This window comes from Equus caballus, chromosome 20 (genome assembly GCF_041296265.1).
Source record: "Equus caballus isolate H_3958 breed thoroughbred chromosome 20, TB-T2T, whole genome shotgun sequence".
In the NCBI taxonomy this organism is placed as follows: domain Eukaryota; kingdom Metazoa; phylum Chordata; class Mammalia; order Perissodactyla; family Equidae; genus Equus; species Equus caballus.
Window position 1 is genome coordinate 4,156,629 of NC_091703.1, and position 25,319 is coordinate 4,181,947.

General features: G+C 37.4%; 1 protein-coding gene and 1 long non-coding RNA gene across 2 annotated transcripts in view; one reads left to right on the plus strand and one right to left on the minus strand.

The window, feature by feature from the left end:
• GMDS (GDP-mannose 4,6-dehydratase) overlaps positions 1-25,319 on the minus strand; it is a 656,076-nt gene that overhangs the window by 484,302 nt on the left and 146,455 nt on the right. Inside the window, exons 2-4 of the mRNA XM_023624356.2 lie at positions 20,758-20,802; positions 13,827-13,914; positions 12,256-12,365 (exon numbers count right to left, since the gene is read on the minus strand). Of these exons, the coding sequence (XP_023480124.2) occupies positions 12,256-12,365; positions 13,827-13,914; positions 20,758-20,802 (243 nt within the window). The remainder of the gene's footprint in view (positions 1-12,255; positions 12,366-13,826; positions 13,915-20,757; positions 20,803-25,319) is intronic.
• LOC138919320 (uncharacterized) lies at positions 19,827-20,489 on the plus strand. The gene is made up of 2 exons (XR_011429438.1): positions 19,827-20,038; positions 20,202-20,489. It is a non-coding gene; the product is annotated as an uncharacterized lncRNA (long non-coding RNA).

Sequence of the window (25,319 nt, forward strand, 5' to 3'; positions counted from 1 at the left end):
TTATACTGTCACTCATCTTTCATTATAACTACAAGGTTGACTTCCGCTGTCTGTAACACTTTGCTGCCATCTATGTGTATAAAAGAGCACAACACTCTTTCAAGCACCAGAAACTTCCCCTTTCAAAGAGAATCACGTCCCTAATCCAGAGAGATGACAAGGAAAGCTTCAGGAATAATTTGCTTCCCCACAAAAATGCAGAAGGTTATCAGGAATTTCTACTTATTTCTCTGTGAAGCAACTTTCTAAAACTGAAAAAGTACTGAAGATTCATTATTTAACATAAACCAAAACCAACAGGTTTTTTCATTATTCCTGTTGATAAATTTTACCTAATATGTCAACTTCTACAGAGTTATGATGGAAAGAAAAAGTTAACAAGAAAAATGGAACTTTTAAGTCACTTAAATAATTACAATACAATGATTCAATTTTTGCAAAATTGCAATCTAAATATCTTGCCAAATGATGAAATGATCATTAAGCCAAAACACTTCTATAATATTGAACATAAACTAAATTTAAAGCAACCAGATAAAAAACTATTTACTCACATTATTTAAACTATCAAAAACTCAAATATTGTGATGCAATAATCAATTAATCTCTGTCAAACACTCAAATGCTTCTTCTCTAGGGAAGATGGAGAAATATATCAGAACCACAGAAAGCCCCTCAACTTCCCTTCACTACTGACCATGCTGGCTCTGACTTGTCCTGACAAATGTCAGTGTCAAACAAACAAACAAGAAAAACACTGCAGTGTGAGCCATATTGGAACTTTAAGCAAAACAAACAAACCAACAAACTTTACTGAACCATGTAATAATCCACACAGTAAAGGTAAAGATTGATATTTCCAATCAGGACTAATGATGTGTGGTAACAGTCTGAAAGAATGCTCCTCAAAGGTTTACTTTGTCAACACTACTGATTTCTAAAAGACTTTTTACTGTTAAAAAATCTAGCACCAATAAAATACATGGGGATGGGAGCGGAAAGAGAACTCAGAAAAAGGTTTCACCCTAATACATCAAACAAAATGAAAAGCCCACACTGGCTGCCTCCCCTCTAGTAATTTGCCATTTACAATAACTGCATAATTGCTGTCAACACAATGTTTGTCATCTGGTGAACATTTCATTTTAATCACAACACTATATACCATATAGAAGTTGAGCTCATCATTTAAAATTCAACATTTTCTAAGGAATTCTCGGTCTAAGTTATTCTAATGACAAACTTAACATAGTTTAAACAAGCCAAACCAAGCCTTTAGGCACACTTACTCGTAAATAAAGCAAATTTAAATTCATCATGCATGACTTTTTTATTAACGTCCCTAAACAATGTACCCATTATGTGAATGTTACTAAAAAGAGTAACATAATGAAACCTATTAATCTTTGATACCATACATTTTTCAAAAAATGGAAATCTAAATTAAAGCAATTTTCTTATAATTTATTTCTTGCTGGCAATGGTAAGGTATCCAATTAATAATTTACAGTAGAAATTAATAAAAAAAGATTTTATGCATTAAACTTCTTTGAAATAGAAAAGGTTTCATTTTATCTTACTATACCAACTTTAAGGATCAACTTTAACTTTTTATAAACATATATTTTATAAGCTCCACTTGTACTAAAATAATAAAGTAGGAATCATATTTGATACCAAGCTCTAGTAAGTGTTCTTAAAAGAGCAATTAAGTTTAAATTCTTAAAATTACACACAAGTTTTTTGTGGGGAGGGGGTCAGATACATCTAACTGTGGTATTAAACAAGGTATTATTTACGTCTACATCTTAATTTATGCAAATTACATATTCCAATCTAATTGGGAATTCAAAAAGTTTCCCATTCACCATTAAAAGACAAAAAGAAAAAAAAACAAGTCTCACTCATAGTACCTTCACGGACTTACTATTTGTTTACTATCTGTCCTTATACATACACCTAGAAATTGATATGAAGGGCTCTAGGAACTTTTGCCGAAAGCATCTTTGCCACAAGCATTTTCACCACATAACTAATTGGCCGTAAGGCAATTTCGGGTAAAAGATAAAATCACAAAAAAACAAAAGAGGGATATTAATTTAAAAGGCCATAATGAAACATAAAAAACTGAATAACAAAATTAAAAAGTCTTTATTGCAAAATACAAAATATTTGAACATATGTAAAACGTACGTTTGTAGATTCATTGCAACACCGCACAAAGAACTGGTTTTATTTTTGTGTGTGGATTGTGCCTAACTAAGCACTTGCCTTCGTTCTATGGGAAATGTGGGCTCAACTCAGCGCCCTCAAAGAAGAGGCCCTCGGCCCTCTTTTTCTCCTCCACTGTAGTGTGTTTCAAAATAAGAAACCAATTCCTGGGGCAAATCATCGTCATCTCTCAGCTCGATAAAGCCATCAATAAAACATGGTTAACTGGAAGAAATGCTGTTTTAAGATCACCACCACCACTGTGGAGACTGTTATGAGAGCTACCTAAGATTTCTATCACATTCAATGGGAATAACTGCAAAAATTCCATCAATGGAGAAGTGAAAACAAAGTGACCCAAAAAACCCACTAAACTGTCAACCAGTGATTTTTTTTTTTAATCTTTTATGGCAAAATTGCCTTACGGCCAATTAGTTATGTGGCAAAAATGTTTGTTGCAAAAATGCTTGCTTGCTAGATATTTACAGCGAAAATACCAGTCACTGATATTAAGGTAAACATGCACATTTAGCTATTTGCACTAATGTTAGCTTAATTGCTGCAAAACTAAAATAATACTTTGGATTCCATTTAGTAAATAAGTCACTACTGTAAGTGGATTAAGAATGCAAAACCCAACAAACATACCTTTGTGTGGTCCACTAATTATAAGCAAAATTCCAAACATTATTAGCTGTTATCAAAATTACAATACCACCTAGATCTAATAAAACAGAACAATCTATTTGAACATGGAGAGGAGAATTTTCATAGGGTGTTCTCTCTCATATAAATTCTTACTAGACTATAAAGGACTTTTTAAGTGGTTTTAGATTTGAATTCAATTGCTCAAATCTGTAACAGGCTTCCAAGAAGAATCTGAGCCAGATGACACACAGGGATCTACCAGCAGCGTAGAGTCTCGCTCTACCCTCATGAATATAAGATAAAAAATGCTAAACTTCTTCCTAAGAACCATATGAACTGATTAGCCATATTTACAACAGTGGACTTTATGCTCTGTAAGCACAAACATTAAATTACAAAATGAAAAAGGTTTTGTACTACAATTTCGCCTTGTAAAAGACCAACGTGGTTACCAAATTTATTTAATATCATAGGACGGTGTCCACATAGGTGACCGACAAAAGGATTGATCAAAAAGCAATGAAGGCTTAGAGAGCAAAAACACAACTTCACTTAGTGTAGACGTTTGTCTCACCCCAGCCATCTACCTACAGAGAATAAAAGCATCCAATATTTGCTCCATTCACCTTCTCACTTCACCTGTAAGGGAGCTAATTTTTCCAGAAACAGACACACTAGAGTGTGCATGGATATTAGGTCCAAATGCAAACACACCTTATTAATACTCCGGTTCTCAAAGTTGCACTCACTGCTCTTTACCAAGTAAAGCCTCTGCCCGTAAGGTACTGTTACCCCAGGCCCTGGTGACAGTAACTTCATAATTTCAATATTAGTTACTTGCTAACAAAATAGAGTGATTTTATGTTGCTCTGAGCACATGTAAGAACTACATATGAAAATATAAGAATTTTAAACCTCACAAAATACATAAGCTTATATCAACTTATATAGCTATTAAGTAAAATGAGTTATCTTCAGAGACTCAACATGGAGTTATAATTTGTGTATACTAATATGTGGACAAAAACGTATCTGCAGTATTAAAATAGAAATATTTATTTTTAAATCTTAGAAAACAGTTTGACAGCACAGTCATATAACTGACTTGGCAATTTCTTTTAAAAAAATAAGTATACGTGTAAGAACAAATTACTCATTCTGGTTATCAAGCTATTGATCCGTTGACTCCCCAAGTAGCAAACATTAGTAGCCTCCCATAGCTTCTAGGAAACTTACACACTAGCACAGTATAGGCACTCAGTATAAAAATTGTATATTGAATTGAACTAGCCTAACTGAAAGATTGTGATTATTCCTGATGAGTTAGTACTGTGGATTTCTACTTTCCCCACATATTAATTTTATTTTAGTATCACTAATGTGCTAACATTATACCTTGCATTTTTGTATTTGGGTATCTTCCTAGCTATGCAAACACCACTCATATGGTATTAATTATAACCATTTCCCTCCAAAAAGGAACAAACAAATGTTTTGAACTCAACCCTACTACATCAAAACTTTATTTCAATGTAGTAAGTGGTGGGAATGACAAAAGAGGTAAAACTTCAAACATCAGAGTCTTGTGATGTTTCCCCTTTCCCTCATATTTCAGTGACACCTTCCCCCACCTAGATCTTCTGAGATTAGTAGTATGACAAGAAAACTGAGTGGCATCAGATCTGGGTTCCAGCCTAGACAGTCAGCTCTGCTGCTCAGCAAATGGACGTTCCAGGGAGCACTTTGTGAAATAAGGGCTTAACTTGGCTCACTGCCAAGATCTCTTCCCCCTCATAATTCTACAGCCCATTTAATAAAAACAAAGGGTCCAAAACACCATTTCCCCCTTTATAATATAACAAGTTAACGTTTCAGTGGCAGGAACTACAGGTATTTGAATGAGGAAAACATTCTTGCACATAATTTCAAACAGCAGCTATGGCAAAGGGCAGGCCTCCATCATAGGCAGAAGCAACAATGACTCAATGTGTTATCTTAGCATATTCATTTCTCTGGATATTTTGCCTCATGTTAGCCTAAATTATGAGCAGAGAGCACATCAGGATTAGAGTAGGGGTGGGCAGGGAGCACAGTAGCCAATTTGCATTTCCTCTCCCCATCTCCCCTGCTCCTATGACATTTATTTGCTAGCCTACTCACTCAGGATGGACTGTGCCACCATTCCCAGGAGGGTTACTATTGTGAATAGCATGGTCAAGAGGGCCTTGCTCGGCAGCTGGCATCTGAGTAAAGGCTGGGAATAGTTAAGAGAATGAGGCAGGTGGATCTCTAGCAAAGAGTATTACAATCAAAAGCAAGAGCAAAGGCCCATAGGAGAAGCATGTCGTAAAGAGCCACAACTCGTGCTCATTTTACAGGTAAGAAAATGGAGGCTCAGAAAGGCTGAGCACTCTGCCAAAGTCACATAGCTAGCAAGTGACAGGGCCAGAATCTGAATCGAGGGAAAACACCAAGGCCCAAGGTCTAGGGTGCGCCAGGATGTGGAGTTTTAGAATGTGTCCCAGGAATTCTGATATGCACCCATGATTTGAGAACTCTCACCTGCACTACAGTGTCTCATGAAAACCTGACACAGTCATCTATTCTAACACTTGTCACAATGCACTGCATCTGTGAGCGTCCTCATTCATTCTGCTGGCACAGGGCCTGGTAAAAGGCAGCAATCAGAGCAGACAGGTAGGTAGCTGTACTCATAGAACTTAATTTAATGAACTCTAACATATATTTGTGTGGGACAGGGGCTAGACCTTCAACCCACATTTAAGGATGTTCTGATAGTTCCCTTCCTAACAGCAATAGCTATGCCCCCTGCCTACTCCCCATTTTTCTGTTCTACTCACATCTCTCTGTCAGGCTCCCCAGGATCCAAAATAACTAAATGAATGAGCAAGGATACAGAAGAACAGTCCTCTCTGCTGTTTGCTCTGGGTTTTTAATAGGCTACCCCTACCCTTGCTATAATTACACAGTAAAGGGTCACATTGTTGCAATTTTGTTTTGTTCTATAACTGAGTAAGTCAGGCACTCACCAGATGTTCAGCCTAGGCACCTGCCCTTCGCCACCATAATGCAATTCTCCCAATGCATCTAGTCACCCACACCCCACTCCTCAATTAGAGCAGCCATAAGAGGTTTAGGCTTCCTGGAGACAAATAAAGGGGTTAGCTCTCTAGCTATAAATTTCAACTCTCAGGACCAGCCAGGAAAAAGCCACTGCAGATGACAATTCTTTAATTCAGGTAAGTAAATTGCTCAGTCCCCTTCCCAGACCCATTCATTTAATTGCCATGCCTGGTTTTATTCGCAGCTGCCTTCCCTGGACTGGCTTTTCAGTCTCACCTCTTTCTGATTCTAACTTCGTGCCTGGCCACTATACTAGCTACGTGGCTCACAATCAATCCCACTTCTGGCCTAGTTTCCTGGGCTGGAAGTCTGACTATGAGGACAATTTAGACTCAGCTTCTTTGTGCTTCGATGTTCAGAATCTGCTAACTGGTCCCACAGAACTAGACAAGGAAATCTTGCTCCCACTCACTTAGCCATGTCCCAGTTCACCTTCTGGGCATTATGCCTCCTGCTTGTATTGAACGGAATTAAACAAATAATTTACAGAGAACTGAAAAGGAAAGTAATAGAGATAATTAAAGAGTTAGAAAATGAAAGAAAAATATGCAGTTATTCCATTTAAATAAGACAAAGTTAAAGAAGGACTTCACAATGGTCTTCAACACTGAGAAGGGATTTGAAAATCCTTCTCAAAACTAAAAAGAGAAGAAGAAATGACTTTGTCTCCACTAAAGAAATAAGAAAAAAAAATAAGCTTAAGAAGAAACTTAGATATGCGAGGAAAGAAAGTACTTAAGGTGGGGACTACTTTAACATAAGAATTATTACTAGTAGAGATAATCATTTTCTTCGATGGGATACAAAGAGCTGAGTTCCAATCCTAGAACGGCCAATAACCAGATGTGTGACTTTGAGCAGGTAACTTCATTTATAAAATGAAAATCAGATTAAATTATTTCTAAAGTTCCTTTTAGCTCTAACATTCCATGATCGCATAATTTTCATTTCTGTGAAAAAGTTAAAGGCAATTCCAACATGACACTGTGAGACGAAAGGGAGTAATACTGGACTAGATTTACCATTGAAAGATCTCGTCCAACACTATGACTTCACGAATGACGTAAGATTATTAAAGAAGCTGTGAGGAATGGTGCAAAAATCCAAAATCACGACAGTAATGAATGTTGAACAGATAAGAAATTTAAGACAAATCACTGAGAAACTATTATTTACTCAGTAAAAAAAAAAAAAAAAAAAAAAAGAACAATAAAGCAGGCTCCTAAAACATGTATGTTCCCCACCAAAATAGACAGGACTATATAATGGATAATTTGTTCCTACCCAGATGATGTCATCAAGCTGGGTTTAACTACTTCTAATAACTAGTACATTTCAGTCATCTCTCACTTTCTCCCATGTAAGATCAAATCAGCCTCTCAATGACCTACACTTCATGAGTCATAATTTTTCTGTTTATGATTCAGAAAAATGTCTTCAGTCAGTATTTCCCAGACTGCTGTGGGTTTATTCCAAGAACCAATTTCATCTTCATTGGTTTCCTACAGGAAACCAGACCAACTTCCTATTATTTTATTTTCCTTACTTTTAGCATACCATAGCCCACATCAAATTAACTGGAAGTGAGAGTGACAGAAGACTTTATTCTGCACAAAGAGAAGCCAAGACAAACAATGCCTAGTCTAGAAGTCACGGATTCAAAATTAAATACAAAATGTGCTAATATTAGAAACTTCTTTCAAAAAAGCTCCAAACCAAATAATAAAAAATGCATTTTAATTAACCTTATTGCAAGCATTTCACTGTCAGAAAAAACTTTTGTTTAAAAACTATTGCCTACGACTATAATAAATCTTACAAAGCTGATTAATTCAGAGAAATTAATTATAAGAAACAAAACATGTATTTTTCCATTCTAACCCCTAACAAGCTGCTAGGAGAAGAGGCAGACAACTGAAGCCCACTGCATAGAGCCTTGGCGTGATGGGGGACAGAGCAACATCCCTCTGGCAACCTGGCAGTCTGCCATCACCAGCTGCCATCATGCCAGCCGCTACCCCACACCCACTTTTTCCATGACTAAGAATCAATCTGACGTTAGATCACAGCAGAAACAGTGGCATGGAACACAGGATTTTACAGAACAGTGGCTTGTGCTCATACTATTCCTCTAAAATACTAGGAGTACCCGAGAAGTTTTTATTCTCATGGAATATATACAACTCAGAGAAAGATTTCTGAATGTGAAGAATTTTGGTATAAACATATATCGGATTCTCCTTAGACACTTTCCATTCTCATCATTCCTGATTGTAGGTATAGTTTTAGGCTTTAAAAAATCACATAGTCATTATCTGGCACGGAACAGGACTATATTACATCCAATTCAAAAGCTGATACATTCAAAGAAGAAGGTCTAAGAAGCATGCATTTAAGGCACATGTTATAGTACATGGATAAACTAAGAAACCTGAAACATTAAAGGAGTGGTTCTCAAAGTGAAGTCCCCAGACCAGGATCAGTATCACCTGGGCACGTCCTAGAAATGGAAGTTCTCAGACCTGACTCTAGACCTAATGAATCAGAAATTCTGGGGAAGAGGCAGCAACCTGCAGCTAATGTTAAAGTGAGCCTTCTCTATCATATTCTCTCTTCTTTACACTAGGAAATTTCTAGAAAGAATCTACTCAACTACACTCCCCTCATAAACCCTCAACTTCTAAACTCTGTGCACTTTGGCTAAACTCTTCTATCGTATTGCTAAAATGTTCTTTTTAAAAGTCACAAGTCATCTCTAACCTAACTGCCAAGGCCAATAACCTTTCCTGGTCCTCTTTCCCCTAGACTTATCTGAACTATCTAGCACTGCTAACATCCCCTCCTGCATGAAATGGCCTAATTTTTTGACTTCTGTGACACAACTCTACCCGTCTGCCTCTCCAATCTCCTACTCTCCCGTCACCAGTAACTACTCTTCCCTCTCCTACACTCTAAATACACGCATGTCCCCAAGGTTCAGTCTTCAGTCTTCTACTCTTCTTTCTTCCAGCTGCTGCCTTGGGATCACAAGAACTCCTAGAATGAATTTACATCTCTGTACCCCAAATCTCTCTCAAATCTCGCAGCATATTTTAAACTACCCCATGACCTGCTTCACTTGAATGTCCTTCAAGTACTGCCACTAGAGAGAATCCAAGAAGGAACTTGTCTTTTCCCCTACCCAACTCCAAAAGTCCCTCCTTGAATGTCTGCTTCTAGTATTATAGTCCCCTGGGCACTGCAGCATCACCTTCCCTCTGCCCTGGCTCCCATATCTTGCCAGCAGAGGGGTCAGCCCTACCAGGCATCCTGTTTCATCCTCCTTGTTCCCACTTCTAATGCCACCATCTTCATCCAACAGCTTCCTATCTCTTCTGAAGCCCTACCTCTAGACTCTTACCTGTAAAACTCACCTCTGAATCTATTTTTCCCATTCAAAAACATGTACAGGCTGCCCAAACATAGCCCAACTTCCTACCTAGACTTACCTCACACTTATCCTCAACAAACTTTTTGCTCAGCTAATCTAGAATGCTCATTCATGTTGCAAGCACATCCCAAGTTTTCTCACTTCTGACTCTTGGCCTTACATTATTACCTCCTTTTCAACTAGCAGTTCCCACTAACTATGTCTGTAAATTTCCTTCCTAAACCTCCTCCTTGACACCAGGCATAATCTCCTCAAACTGGGGTTCTCTCTCACCTTTCTCTAAAGACTTGAAGATATCAGCACCAACCTCTGTCACTTGCCACAAATCACCCCTATGGAAGCTGAGACCCTCCACAACAAAAGTGGATTTTACACATCTTTGTGTCCTTCACTCTACCATGCATGCAAACATTTGTTGAAGGGCTAAATGATCTTACAGGCCAAAATTCATATTCAATTAAGCACCATTTCTGCCAATTAACTGGTCTTAATTAGGAAAAACAGGCAAAACACAACAAAAAGAGATAAACTTCACATACATAGTAACTCGGAAGGCATCAACTCAATCTCCTGTGCTTTCTGTAACTTATAAACTACTATTAGGCTCACTTCAAGCAAGGAAAGTGTATTAGACTTTTTGAACTACAAAAACGTTTTAGAAAAAGACTGGCTCATTTAATACTAAAATGACAGGGGGGAGGTCTTCCATAAATAAATCTTTACAAAATTTCCTGCATCTTCCCACCATGCCAGTGTATAGCTTCTAGAGGGGATAAAACTATCTACAATCAGACAGGAAACTTCTTAATCTAAAGGAAATGGAATAATGGAGTATTCATTCCAAAACATTCTATTTTGTCTGGAAGACACTCTCATGGTTGGTCAGGAAGGCCAAGAAGCAGCTAGATAAATTATAATGTGGAAGATGGACTGATTGCTTCAGTTACGGATAAATAAGGTCTACATTCCTCAAGTGATAAAGAGTCACTGCTTCTCTATAGAAAAGACGAGTGATAATCTCTCAAGGCACAGTATGCGTGAGATACCACTTCAAAATGAGAAAATACATTTAGAAGCATTTAGAAAAACATCTCTGCTCTAACCAAAGGACCTAGATACCTTTCACAGACCAAACATTAAGCTTGGACACACAACAGAATCATTAGAGATTAAGAAAGGGAAAAATATTTTTCCAAGACAGCACAGACAGATAAGAAGTACTTTTAGTAAGTGATATGTAGCCATCCTGCCAGGTTAATATTTTAGAGAAAAATGTATTATGAGGATTTATACTCAATTTTTATATTTGATATCAATTACAAGACTGGACTTATCATTATGTTTCTATCACTATGTTCTAAACCTAGTTTCATCTGATATAGTTTATAATTTCTCCCTCAAACTAGTAGAGATATAAAACAGGCATATAGCTTCCATTCTGCCCAAAGCTGGAGATATGGACAAACAGCAAATCACCTTAAATATTTCCTGAGATAAGAATGCTATATTCGTTCATTAAACAGCAAAAAATGCTGGTAAGAATTTCCGGCCTTTGTTTTTGGGTGGGTTTTTTTGGGCTATTTTAACTTAAAGTTATTTGCTTTTATTTCTAAGCCCCACTAACTATTCTGATTGAATACATATCTCAGTAGAACTCATATCATATCACCCGTGGCTTCAGATTTCCTCACTCAAGTGAGCACTAGAATATAGCAACAAAAACTTAAATTAAGCAAATTGTGAGAACTCTGGGGATAGGCTTGACTTCTCAAGTTTACTGCAATTTGTTCCAGAAAAAAATACTAAAGAAAAGTACATAAAGGGAAAGAAATCAACATTAGCTCCATCATACTGAGGAGACAAGAAGCTAAAAACAGTTTTTCTTCCAGTGATTTTTACTACTTATAATAAAAAGTTGGGGTCAGGGGCCGGCCCAGTGGCGCAGCAGTTAAGTTTGCACGTTCCGCTTCTTGGCAGCTCGAGGTTTGCCGGTTCGCATCCTGGGTGTGGACATGTCACCGCTTGGCAAAAGCCATGCTGTGGTAGGCGTCCCACATATAAAATAGAGGAAGATGGGGACGGATGTTAGCTCAGGGCCAGTCTTCCTCAGCACAAAGAGGAAGATTGGCAGTAGTTAGCTCAGGGCTAATCTTTCTCAACCAAAAAGTTGGGGCCCACCCAGTGGCGCAGCAGTTAAGTTCACATGTTCCACTTCAGCAGCCCAGGGTTCACCGGTTCAGATCCCGGGAGCAGACCTACACACCGCTTGTCAAGCCATGCTGTGGCAGGTGTCCCACATATAAAGTAGAGGAAGACGGACATGGATGTTAGCTCAGGGCCAGTCTTCCTCAGCAAAAAACAGAGAATTGGTAGATGTTACCTCAGGGCTAATCTTCCTCAAAAAAATAAAAAAGTAAATTTCATTATTTTAACATTATCGGGACTCAAAAAAAACTACTACTAAAAATTAATATTAAAAAAGAAGTTTTATTGAGATACATTTCCCAACATTTTAAAAAAACACTTCATTCACAATGTGATTTGAAATAGCAGAAATACACCCAATTGGGGCTCACGACTACAAGATCAACTCAAAATAAATGAATATGCTATTTTAACATTAGCAGTAAAATTTTATTATACTGTTCAGTAACAATACACTTTTAAAAAATGTATTAGATTTCTATTAGGTTTATTGATGATTAAACTTGAGGACTAGGACTTGTGGTTGTATTACTGTATTAAGAAGCAACAGATAAAAGTAAAATGCAGAACAACTCGTGAACACAGCCAGAGAAATCATGATAATGAACACTGCTTACTTTCACATGGCTCTGGGCTCCAAGGTTGTAGATCTCGGTAGGCTTCACTTCATTAATGATCTTCACAAGGCAGGTACTGTCAGTGAGATCACCATAATGCAACTTCATGTCTTTAGGATTCAAAAACATACCATTAGATAGAAGAAAGCAACATAAACCCAATTTTTTAAATATCAAAATTGAAATGCATATTCTGAAAGTCTGAAAACCAGACTGACTCTGGAGCAGCAGAGTGATAACTGTCATCTTTAAAGAACCTAAATAGTAGAAAGATATTCACATTTGTTGCCTATGTCTATAAAAGATTTATAAAAACTCAGATGTACTTTTTAAAAAATCCTCTCATGACAGAAGTTATACAATTAACATATCTTATGGCTCCCCAGTGGTTCTATGATGTGTTACATAAGACTGAGATTCAGACAAAGAGAATCTCGCAATAATGTGTACACTCTCTAAACAAATCCGTCACACATTAAAATAGTGAAGATAGCTGTTCAGATACTTTTATCTAGGGATTTTTAAGTATTTCATAAACACCAATCCTTAAGCCATCCACGACCTACCTGAGGCAGTGACATAACTGATTAAAGAACGACTAGCCTATAAATCTAGGCAGACCCTTAAACGATTTCATTAGTTTAAGAATTTGACACACGTAGATGGGCAATTTGCTAACTTGATCTTATCATTATTTTTACATAATATTGATCTATGTCTAGACCCAAGAGGATATTTTAGAAAACGGCAGTACCAATCTGCACTTTGCACAAAAATGGTAATAATTTTCAAGAAGGACGCATTGAATATTAGGAAAGTCTTTACTGGAGACAACTAGGTCATCTTCCTGATTATGTCACTACCTGCACAAGTAACCCAAACCTTCAAATATTCGGGGCTCTGAGGTGAATACAAAATCACTTACGGTTTACAAGCTGACTAGCTCTGTCTCTTACATGGCATTGTGGCTTTGATAAAGTCACAACCTCTTTCTGCCTCCCTTTCCTCATCCGTAAAATGGTCTTATTCACAACCTGAGAAGTTGCCGTAAAGATCAAATGAGAAAACACCATGACTGTGCTATGTAAACTGTACAGCTACATACTGGCAATTTTTATTAACAAAAATAATAAACAACTGCAAATATTGACAATGATCTCTAAAGCAATTAAATATAGTTTTGACTGCCATCTGTTTTTGGACCTGTCTTCACAAATTATTTTAAAAGTTAAAAAACATGTACAAAGATTGCTTAACTTGACAAATTAGACCAAACATAAAAAGCAAAGGAGGTGATGTTACTTGAGGGGATAGGGACACCTGGAGAAGGGTAATCAAAGGCATGTCTACTCTTGGTCTCTCTGGCAGCATCAACTGACCAATATCCTTGTAACTGTGCCCCAGGGGCAGCAAGCAATGAAGGGTTTCCAAAGCATGCAGATAGCATTAAATGAAGGTAATTCATGAGTAAATAACTGCGACTTGATGGGCTTTGAGAAAAATGATATTTGAAAATAACTTATAATATAGGAAGTTATAAAAAGAGATTTTAGAAAAAGAAAACTACTTACTTCCTTCAATATGAGCCTGGGGGTTCTTATATAGATGTTCAATTCTACCTGTATTGAATGAACTGGATCGCCGTACAATTCCATGGACCTGCATTTTTATAGTGTGGAAAGGTAAGAATTATAAATATGCAAAGAGGATTAATAAGCAACTCAGAAGTTATTTTGCTAATGTTTAGCTTTGTGAAAAAAAATATATATAACTATTAATTATTAACATCATTTTTAAATTATTAGAAATAGCTCCACTGCTTACTTTCTCCCCAATCACTGGATCAGCCACCAGCACCCTACTTTCATCTTTCTCCAGTGTTTTCACTGCCAATCTCAACAAAAGTAACTAGATAATTATGTGACTTCACAGCAAATGCCTAGTTGTAGATACTCAAATGTCTCCTTTTCTAAACACACACACACACTTATAGCCCTACTGCTGACAAAAATATCTCCTCAATTTGAAACCGAAGACAGACCATGTGAGGCCATATCGGTAAAACAGTCTCGTGACCTCTGTAACACAGAGCATGAGGCCAAGAGGCTCTGATGCCACCACATCTTTCCAGTGTCCTCAGGGCTTCGCATCTTGCACCTACTATATATTTTATATATATATACACACACACACACACACACATCTCCACAAATATAATCAGAGAGCAGTTGCTCTTTGCAGCTGTGTGGAACAGTAAGAAAGTTAAACAGGACAGGTTAGGGACAAGACTTATATACTACTAGATTTAAGATGTGAAGAAAACGCAAATGAAGAGTGGATTTTGTTTTTTATTTTTATCTTTGACTTAACCATGATAAGTACAAGGGGGAAAAAAGTCGTTGGAACAAGAATGCATACCTGTCTGATATTGAAGAAAAGACTATTTGTGTCTGATACATAAGGGAAATTGTTCAAGACCTGGTCTCACTTCCTTCTTCTGTCAAGACTGCTCCTTTTGTGTTGTCAATGCTAATACCAGCTTATGTCACCAGCTACCCAAGTTCCAGTTCTACTGGTGGAAGTTTTAATCCTTCACTTATTTTAGAAGTTTTCCTTCTAATGTTGAGTAGTTTCATTTGCAGCTGAATAGACTTCTATATTTTAACTCAATCGTTTTCTGTCTATTTCAAAGCAAAATTAATCGTTGGCATGACTCAAATATTCCAAATGCAGGGGAGAAATTATAAGTACATAAGACTTTCTTTCAAACAGAAAGAAATGTCATCATTTTATATGGCATACATGAGAAATCGACTTTTACAAAGGATACAACACACCCACAATAATAATTCTATTGGTTAGTTGCTTTAGCCAAAGAGAAAAGCACTCATCCACACTACTTTCCAAAAGAACTAAACCTAAGAAAACTCAGTAAACATGAAAATATTTTAAGAAAGGAACATCACAAACTTCATTAACATTTTAGGAGAAATCAGGAAAATCTAGGAAACATTAAATTGAGATTTGGGTATACATACCCGTTTCTTAAATTAGAAATGGAGAAAATAACACTTAAATTAAGCTTAGAATTTATTCTACTTCATTGTCTCCAATTTTTCAAGTAGTTACTTAACTGTAAAATTGAACTACTCTACAAACTTAATAAATTTTGTCTAATAAAAACCAAGTTCACATACATACTTAAACATAGCAAAACTGGCATTTACCACCAAAGTTATTTCTGAAATATAGATTTCTCAGAGCTTTATTTCACTGGATAGAGAGGAATTTATATGTTCTAAAAACAGATAATTTAATTTTGACAAAAAAATAATAATAATATAATCTAGTCTATTTTTTCTCTTGGTTGCTGGGTTCTGGGTAAGTCACATACTCCAACAGCCCAAAACAAAGAGAAATGCTCTACACATCGTATATAAACATAAAAGGCTCTGATAAAAATATTATATGATATTGATGGATTCATTATGAAAATCAGACAACTACACAAAGTTACAGCAAATAAATAACATAGAACTTTATTGTCACGCTTATAAGTAAAAGCATTAAGCACTAGTTTTGGGGTTTTTTTAAATACAAAATAAAAATGTGTTTTAATTTCCCCTGACTCCCAACTTTTGGTATGTGAATACAAGGAAAGAAAGACTTGCCAAATGCTTAATCCATGACAGCAAGTATTATTCTAAGAACGAATGAAAGCTGAGTCTGTCTGCTTCTGAGACAGGTGAAATACAAACTCTAAGACAAGCCAAAATGTGTGCAAACTGGATACTCTAGTTAAGAATTTGAGGTTAGCAGCTTTCTCTTTACAGAAGGGATGTATGTATGGTTTTTTGTTTGTTTTTATAAAGATCTGGAGGGGGTTGGGGGGAGATGAGGAGTTAGGAAACCAAAGTGAAAAGATAAATGAGCTGAATTTGAGTCCATATTAACTTAATCAAAATCATTATTAAATCATAGCAGCTCAAAAACAAAATACAATTCCGAAAAACTGAGGTCTTAAACGGAAGTATTTTGACAAACAAATTTCATGCCCCATTTAACTAAGTGATGAAAAGGAAAATTTCAAGTTCTCTCAATGTCAGAACAAAGCTGATTTGACTTTAAAACCCAGGGTCAGATCAGGCAACATGACAGAGAATGCTTATTTATCTATTTACATATGTATTTCAGTCCAGAAAACAGAAAATGATTACCAATGGATTTCAAATTCTTCAGTGTCTAGATTTCTCTTGGAGGCAAGGATGCCTCCCAGGGATATTTAATGCCACTTGCCTTTTGAAATGTATACGAAGGTAACATCAATAGCTACCATGTACATGGCAGTCATCATGTGCCAGACGTTCTTTATAGACATTAAATCACTTAGTCTTCACAACAACCTGACTCTTATTACTCCCGTTCTACCAATGGGGACACTGCCGGAGACCACACAGCTACTAAGTGGTCATGTTAAAGGATGGACATGATCCACTGCACCGACACTCAGTATGGTTTCAAAATGAAATCCATACAAAGTTTTGCCTTTTTTCACCATGGCTCCTGGGATATCCAACAACCCAGAAAAAAATGTTTCAAGGATTCCCACAGATCAAGAATGGAAGCACTGGAACTCCGTGTTCTAACAAATAATCTCCCAGAGATAACAACTGGATGGTCCTTACATCTCCTTTATTTTCTCTTCTCCTGATACTACCTGGTTAGAGAGTCCCTTTCCTGGAAGGGAAACCCACAATTTACCTATTCTTTATTTTAAATTCTGATATGCTGTCTTGTAGTTGTTACCAAGTATTTAATATAGATTTTTCATACATTCCCAGATATAGCTTTTAAAAGGTTTAACTTTGTCTTTTCATTCTTCTGGTTTCTCTCTGTATTTTGTGCAACATGGGTATAAAAGTATGCTGTTGGCTCATCTGCTAATGATCATGCTAGGAAGGCACTTAAAACTACCAGGACATACTACAAGCTTCACTTTGTTGATTTTCTTTTTTCCCTTATGACGAGAAGGAATGCGCACAGGGCTAGGACCCCAGGCAACGTAACATACCTCCTTTTCACTAATGCTAATTAATGAACTGGACTAAGGAGCCCTTCTGCAAAATCTGTGTCCTGGCTTGTCAGCACCAAGCACTGTGTCACACTGTCACTCCTGTATTCCACAGAGCTCCTCTGGACTCTTTTCCATATACTGTCTTGCCTAATCTTCACAACAACCTTGGGAAATAGGTGTACTTTATCGTTCCCACTTATATGAAGAAATTAAGTCTGAGAGAGGTCCAGTGACTTTTCACTTCAACAATATGCAGAACTAAATATATAAAGTTTTAAAGGGTGATTTTCTATAAGACCTGACAATTTTTAGTTTTCCTCATCATGAGATGACACCTACAGGTATTCTATAAATAATGAACAAGAGTTAGATATATACTCTTTATGTGCTCCTTAATGTTTAACCTTGAGCAAAATCCAAGAAACTAGCCACATTAAAAACTGTAACTTTAAAGTTTTAAATAGTCTCTTTTCTATGAGAACTGAACCAGGGATGAAACAATCCTTCACTTTTTCACATTGAACAGCTCATTCAGAACATGATAAGGTGAGTGGATTTCAGTGGCCACATTAGATGACCAGGCCCCACAGTTTCAGGAATCTAATGTGTGAGGTTATACAAGGTGTTTAACCATAACTAATCAGTCTACTAATACATGATATTCCTTTTCAAGTCATACACAAGCGTCTATTTTTGCTTTAAAGTTAGCCAAGCTTTTTACACCTTTACTTTGCGTTTTACCTAAAGAAGAAGTAAAGGATTAATAACTAACTGTGCTATGCTAACTCTATATGTATGGTTTGTTTTTGCCTATGCTGCCCCATCATCACTACCCAATCAACCTGTCTCTGCTCTTCGACTTGCTTCCCTCCAACTGACTGTTGCTTCTGCCAAGACTCCATGCTTCCCATCTTCATAATAACAGGCTGATCTTGCCATTGCTAGCCAATTAAAGTTTGCTCCTTTGTTTTCTATTAAGAACTCAGCCTCAGTATCAAGCCTATTTATAGAATTTGTAGCTCTTCTTCCCAGTGTTTATTTGTTCCTGGCTTGTACTTTGTCACCCCAAAGTAAGTTGTTTCCAGTTATTTCTGAGCCTAGTGATACTCCTTATAGAAAAACTAGATTCAAAATAACATGAGAGCTCAGAGAAGCAAGGCTCCATAAATTAAGATCTTAAGAAATGTTGTCCATCTTCACCTTATGATTAAATGATCTCATGTGAACCTTTAGTTGCAGTAGTTCTCAAACTAACCAGGAAAGCAGCATCAGCAACAACCAGGCGCTTGTCAGAAAGGTCGATTCCCAGACCTCTGAATCAGCCATCTGCGTCTTAATGGGTGATTCTGATGGACCCTAAAGGTTGAAAACCACTAAGTTGGAGGCCTGTGCTCATGCAAAATTGCTGATATTGATCCTGTGGATTTAGGTCTGGATAGATGTTTCCCCCTCTTTTCCTACTGCATGCAACTTACTAACCCTGTTATTTCACTCATGGCATTAAGCAACCAGGGACTGCTGGCTGATAATTCTAGAAATTTTCCAATGCAGCCTCTTTGAAAAATCCCTCACAGTTACTCTGACCTAAGCACAAAAAGATAAAGACTGTGCCACCATTAGATTCCTCTTAATAGCTTATGCTCCCATTATATCAATCTATTAAAATTGAAGGCAGTACAATAAAATACTTACCTCGTATTCCTTGACCTATCATATTTCTCCACGACTGCCCACTCTCCATCAAAGCTAACACAAAAATACTCAGGCTTAACTGTTTCTTTGGATCCTTCATTTCCTTATGAAGGCTCCTGTGTCACCTAAAAATTTATTAAATAAATTTGTATACTTTTCGGTTTAATTTTCAGACCCAGCCAGGAACCCTAAGAGGGTTGAGGAAAACTTTTTCCTCCCCTACATTAAACTGACAAAGACAGACTAAGAGGAGAAACTTCTGTTGTTTTCTCAGACTCCTGCTATTTTCTTAAACTCCTTCTGCTGTTTTCTCAAACTCCTTTAGCTTAAAATATTCAATATGCCAAGATGCTACATTTTGGGGTAGCATGTCCTAAACCCCATCAACTATTACTTAGCTCCTTCTTTTGGTTCACTCAATACACAGCCAAATCACTAACTCCTCTCTAGCCAGCAAACACCTCTTAGCGGTCCCAACATCTGAAACAAAATAAGCATGTCTCCTAGCCAAACCTTTCTTTATAGATTTATTAAAGCATTAAGTTAATCTAGCCTGAATAACTAGTCTTTACCGAAAACCAACTCTTTTGTACTATATATGATCTACTCTAAAATTTTCTACTCTGTAGAATATGTATTTATCACTCATTATAGGAATCTATGTATATGAACATATGTATATCTTCATAATTACATTTGTCTTATTTTGATATTATTGCAAGATGCAGAACTAGCATCCTCAGAACTAGAACTTAGAATCCTTAGAATAGACCTAGAGTCTTATCAAATAAAGGGTACAGAAGGTGCTAAATATATCTGCTTTGACTTCTTAAAGTCTAAAAGTGAAGGCTCTCAGAAAAGATTATGAGTTATAGTAAGAAAATTTAGCTTTTCTTCAAATTCTGTTGGCGTTTAGATGCCAAACTCCTTGCTGTTGTTTTTGCATTTGCCCACAGTGCACATTTTTTAAACAATGCGCCTGCAACTGGAATGAACAGCGAATCCAAAATTACTAATGTAAATACTCACAAATTGGGCCAAAGCATATGGGTCATTGTGTGGGTTTTGTTCTCTGCATAGTATAAATTTATATAGAAGCATATATCTGTTCTTAGAAAAGGTAAGATGTACATACTAATTTACATCAAATTTAATACATAAAACCCTTGTTTCTTTTAAGAAAAGCAGAAAATGCTGAAGGAGAAGAAGGAGGAGAAAAAGGTGACGGCAATGACAAAAGCAGCAAACCCAGAAGTTTCAGCTCTCATAAAATACATGGCTGCCCGGCTGACTATTAGAAAGCAAAAATCTCTAAGTGTAAATTTTTCATTCAAGCTTGCCAAAGATCAGCTTAGTTTTTATTGCTCTCTGCAATTTCCGAATTGAGTGACTTCACTGTGAGTGAGACTTTTTTATGTAACACATTACATCATAAATTAACCCTAATAATGTTACAGCTTTTGGCTTACACAGGTTGCTGCTTTATCTGAGAATGTGGGAAGCGTGCAAAGCGTTTAAACACTAAGGAACAGGGGAAGCCACCAGTGCTCACCAGTAGATAAATAGCACAATGAGCTGGCATGGTTACAAGCCAAGAGGCACATTCTTCCCCTGATTTTGATTTGTTATCAGAGTTCCAGTGGAAAACACACACAGGAGGACGGCAGCAGAGGAAACAGGAGGCCACTGTGTCCAAGTGATTCCACTAGCCTGTGCTTGCTCACTGAGTCACTTACCTCGTAGCCTTTCTCCAGCAGGAACTCAGCCAAGTATGAACCATCCTGGGAAGAGAAGGAAAATTGACAAATGTCAGATCCATCACAGCTAGCAGAGAAGGTAGCCAAGACTAAGAGTTTTGAGATAAGCATTTAAGAGGCTATATGAACTTAAATTAGGGATCATGGGAGCCAAAATAAAAATAATACAGATAATGATAGCAAACACCAAACGGTGTTCCACTGCTCACTACTCCAACTACTGTCTGCATTTTCACAGACATTATTTCATTTGAGCACCACAGAAGCGCAGTGAAGTGTTATCATTGTCATATTCACAGTGAAAGAAACGGAAATACATGGAAGTAATATGGGGCAACAGAGAGAACATGAAGCTTCAGAATCAGATGAATTTGGGTTTAAGTCTTGCCATTTACTAACTTTAAAATATGCAAAACATGTGCAGCAAAGCCGCGGGCCTTGGTGTGGTGCTACAGGAACATAAAACAGGAATCTAATTCTGGGGGACTGTATAAAAGGAATGGCTGGGGAGGGGAACTCCAGGGGCTTGGGGAGAGGGCAGGACAAGTATAAGAAAGTGGCAGAGAACACCAGAGTGTTGATATTACTGAAAAAAGACAGCATGGTGGAGAGAAAGAAGGTGAGCACCTTTGTGCAGGAGCTTTCCAGGCCCTGGTGGGAGTTGGCTTCTAACCCAAGAGTTCTGGAAAGTCACTAAAGAAAGGGGTTTAACGGTTTTAAGGTAGGGGTGAGGGGTTGTGGACACGATCAGATTTGTGTTATCATCACTGAATATGTATTCACGCGTATATAGATACACACACGCATGAGCTTTAAATTTGAAAAAGGTGTTTATTTTTTATAAAATAGTAAGTACTTCATTTGTATGCATCTTAAATTGTGCAGTTACAATTCTATATTAAGTCTACATTAATATAAAGGTGTCTTGACTAAACACAGAGATTCTCAACTGATTTCTAATAATTCTTTTAAAAATTTCTTGGTGGGGGGGGCCTATTTAAACTAAAATAGTTTATCTGCCACTTTTAGGAAAAGAAAGCATCAGAGTCAGGTAATTAAACTATTATTAAGAGGCCAAAAGATGTAAAATCACCATTGTAGAGGTACTATAAAAAGCCATCAGCCTTGCTCAGAAAATGAACTGGGCTGACATTTTGCAATCAATCCTGTAACTGCCCTTCTGCTTTTAGCTCAGAAAGGTCCCCTCCATCCCATCCAGACTTAAACATAAAAATGGGAGGCTCCAACTACTGGAAATTTGTGTACTCAAAAGTAGCTGTGAATACTTGGGTTTTCTTTGGTATCCTGAGTTTGAAAAAGCTTAAAATATGCCTTTGAGCTTTACAAGTTCCTACTGGATAATCCAGGAAAAAGAAAAATGAAGCAGGCCTTATTATTAACATTACTGGACTTAAAGCTGGAATTGGAGACATCTTATGGGTTCTGAAAATGACAGGGGTGCCAAGTGAGTGTTTACTACATTAATGTAGAAGTCACGCATAAATTAAGGCAGGGTGACAAGGAGAGGTATACAAGAAACACATTTTGCGGTTCATTAAAACCTCCAGCTGATGTTCTTCTGACTTCTTGACATAAATATTCTGGTTTATAGACTCATGCGGAGAAAGAAGAGAGACGGTTTGCCATATTCTTTTTCCTCTCAATCTTAAGATATACACACAATTGTGTGGTTTTTACCAATATGCAAACTAAATCAGAAAAGACGGCTGAACAATTCAGATTAGGACAAGTCAAGTGGGTCTCCATGACTATCAGAAATGTAAGAATAATCGGCAGTCTTATAAATCAATCAATGAGAAAACAGATTAATAGAAAAAGCTTTTGTAATAAGAAGAATAATTTTACAGTAGGTTAGAAAGCCCTAAAAAGTACGTTTTGTTTTGTTTTTGGGGTTGGAGTTGTCACCTTGAAGCAGGCAACCTTATACTTTTCCCCTTTTATAATTTGTCTAGGAATAAAAAGTTAAAATGCTTTGTGTTCCACTATGGTTGCACAGAATGTTTAAAAAAACAAAAAGGCAGAGGTGAAGTCCTAAAGACCCATGGGGGCAGGAAGAGCTGTGATTATTTAGAAAGCTGATGTGAAACAGACCTGACCAGGACTGAACCCTGTCAATGAGGTCTTGTTCTTCTCACCCAGGCCGCTTCTCAAACTTTCCAACCACACTGGAACATTCTGAACCAGCAGTGGCACTCACTTCCCCCTCACTTCCTTGCCAGGTCTCTCAAGAGATAGGGCCCAGGCTGCACAATGAGTGGGAAATGGAGCAGAATAAGGGCTCCTGGTCTCCGGCCCAGGGAGCCCGGCTGGCCGCCTTTCGTCTTCTCCCCAGGCCCCTGCGGGAATCCGTGGGGAGACATGGTATCTAAGCAGGCAGGCGTCTGCCAAGCCAGCAGATCACTGTTTCTGCCTCCTCAAGAAGAACAGAGCAGTTAGAGAATGCTTCGATCAGACTAATGAATGAAACGTCATGGCAACTGAGAAGTGAAACCAACACTAAATTCTGACACTTGACTCCTCGGAAACCAAGGAACACTGATGGACTCAATTGCCAACTCGTTCGCTACGAACACAATCTGGTACAAATTCCAGCCTGGGCTCAATCCTTGTTACAGAAAACTTTTTAATTGGAGAGATAATGTCCCAATTGTGACTCTTTTAAATTTAATTTTGCACATGGCTATTAAGAGTATCCATTTCATATTAAATGCTGTACAGTTTTAAGTAACCACCATGGCTTTAACATTTTCAAGACACAGAAATGTTTTCTATCTTATTCTTACAAAAACTCAGCCTAGAAAGTAAGCAGTCATTTGGCATATGAGGTAATGGAGCACGTGGAGGTTAGCCAACTTGCCTAATATCACACTACTAGAGATGCAGTCAGGACTAGAATCCAAGTCTCCCATTATTCTGACCCAGGAAACAACCTCCTTCCCCATTCTCCTCTGCCTGGGACCTACCAAAACATGTCAAACCTCAACAAAATAGTAAAAGACTATAATGGTTTCATTTTTCAACCAAACTGATTTAGTCATTTTCCATTACAGGGCATTTAATGGATTAAACAGTACTTCTAGTTTTAATCAAGTGACCCAAACCCAGAGCGGTCACATAATTTTAGAACACTCCAGGGCCCAAAGGAGGGAGACAGGACACAGAGCCTGAGATTTCTGAAGTCTCATTTAGGCACACATCCTAGTCAGGAAGCAGTCTAGTGTTGTTTGGAGGTAGATTTGGACTGGCTGTGGATGTATGTTTTAGGCTTTAGGGCCAAGTGGGCAGGGCCAATGCCCAGGGTCCTAAAGGGCCAGATCCAGATGTGCCTGACGCCTAGAGTCCCTATACTTGGGTATCTTTGCTCTTTACCTTATATGAAGTACTCAGAAATGTTCTATATAAACACCCATAAAAATTAAGAGTAATTCCAGAAACTAATCGAATCATATCTTGACCACAGTATGAAAATTACCTAAAATTTCATATCTATGAAAAGCTGAAGGAAGTTCAGAAAGTTTACCCCTTCTCCCTATGCCCATAGAAGGTTGAGATAAGCACTGACTGACCCTCATATCCACCCCACGTCCAAACACACATATGCCAGGCAGTCTACCTTCCTGCAGAGAAGAGAGTCTAGCATTTCTCTTCTCTCTTCAAACATGGATGCACTTACAGCCCAGAAGGACAAATGAAAAGGACACTTTCTTACAGGCAATTCGAGAACCTGGTCCCTCTGAACTGCATCTAAATCATACTGCATGTTTCTGCCTAAGCTCTATTCGGCAGCTTCTTTGAACAGAATAAGGTAAGTAGTATTGGGCTAAAGAAATTATGCCACTAATAAAATGTATTTGTTAAGATCATCTCAAGCATTAGGAAATAGAATACCCCGTCCGTAAGAAGAGAAAGTACTCAGTTACACTACCTTTTATGCTCTTTAACTCTATGTACTATAATTATTCTAAAACAAGCATCTTTTCAGTTAATTGCAATTACAATATCAAAGTAATCTGTTCCTCCAGTAAGAGAAATACCAACACCTACATGATTATCAGAGGGCACTGTCATGACTTACAGTGAAAACTTCCAGTGGGAAGATTAGCCACTATCTTTTATCTGGGTTTATCTGTCAAAAACCCAGAGGCAGAATATATTTGAAAAGTATTTTAACCTGGTTCATGTTATAACACAAATCACTGGATAAAATCTCTGTCAGACTCACAGAATTCAAAAGACCACAGGGATTAATTAACCCAGCTCTTTCACTTTACAGATCAGGACAGTGAGATTCAAAACACTTACGCGTTTAGTACACAGTTACAGTTATGAAGTAGCAGAATCTGCACAGAAAAATTAAAAAAAAAAAAGAGGGTCTCTGGACTCCCAGACCTAAGAAATTTTCACTAAAAAATACTGCAGAAAGATCCAAAATGAAGAGACTGGACTACTGTCTACCGTTGAGAACCAAGTGAAAAACACCAACGCATTACCAGAGTGAAGAAGAACAATATAGCCAACAA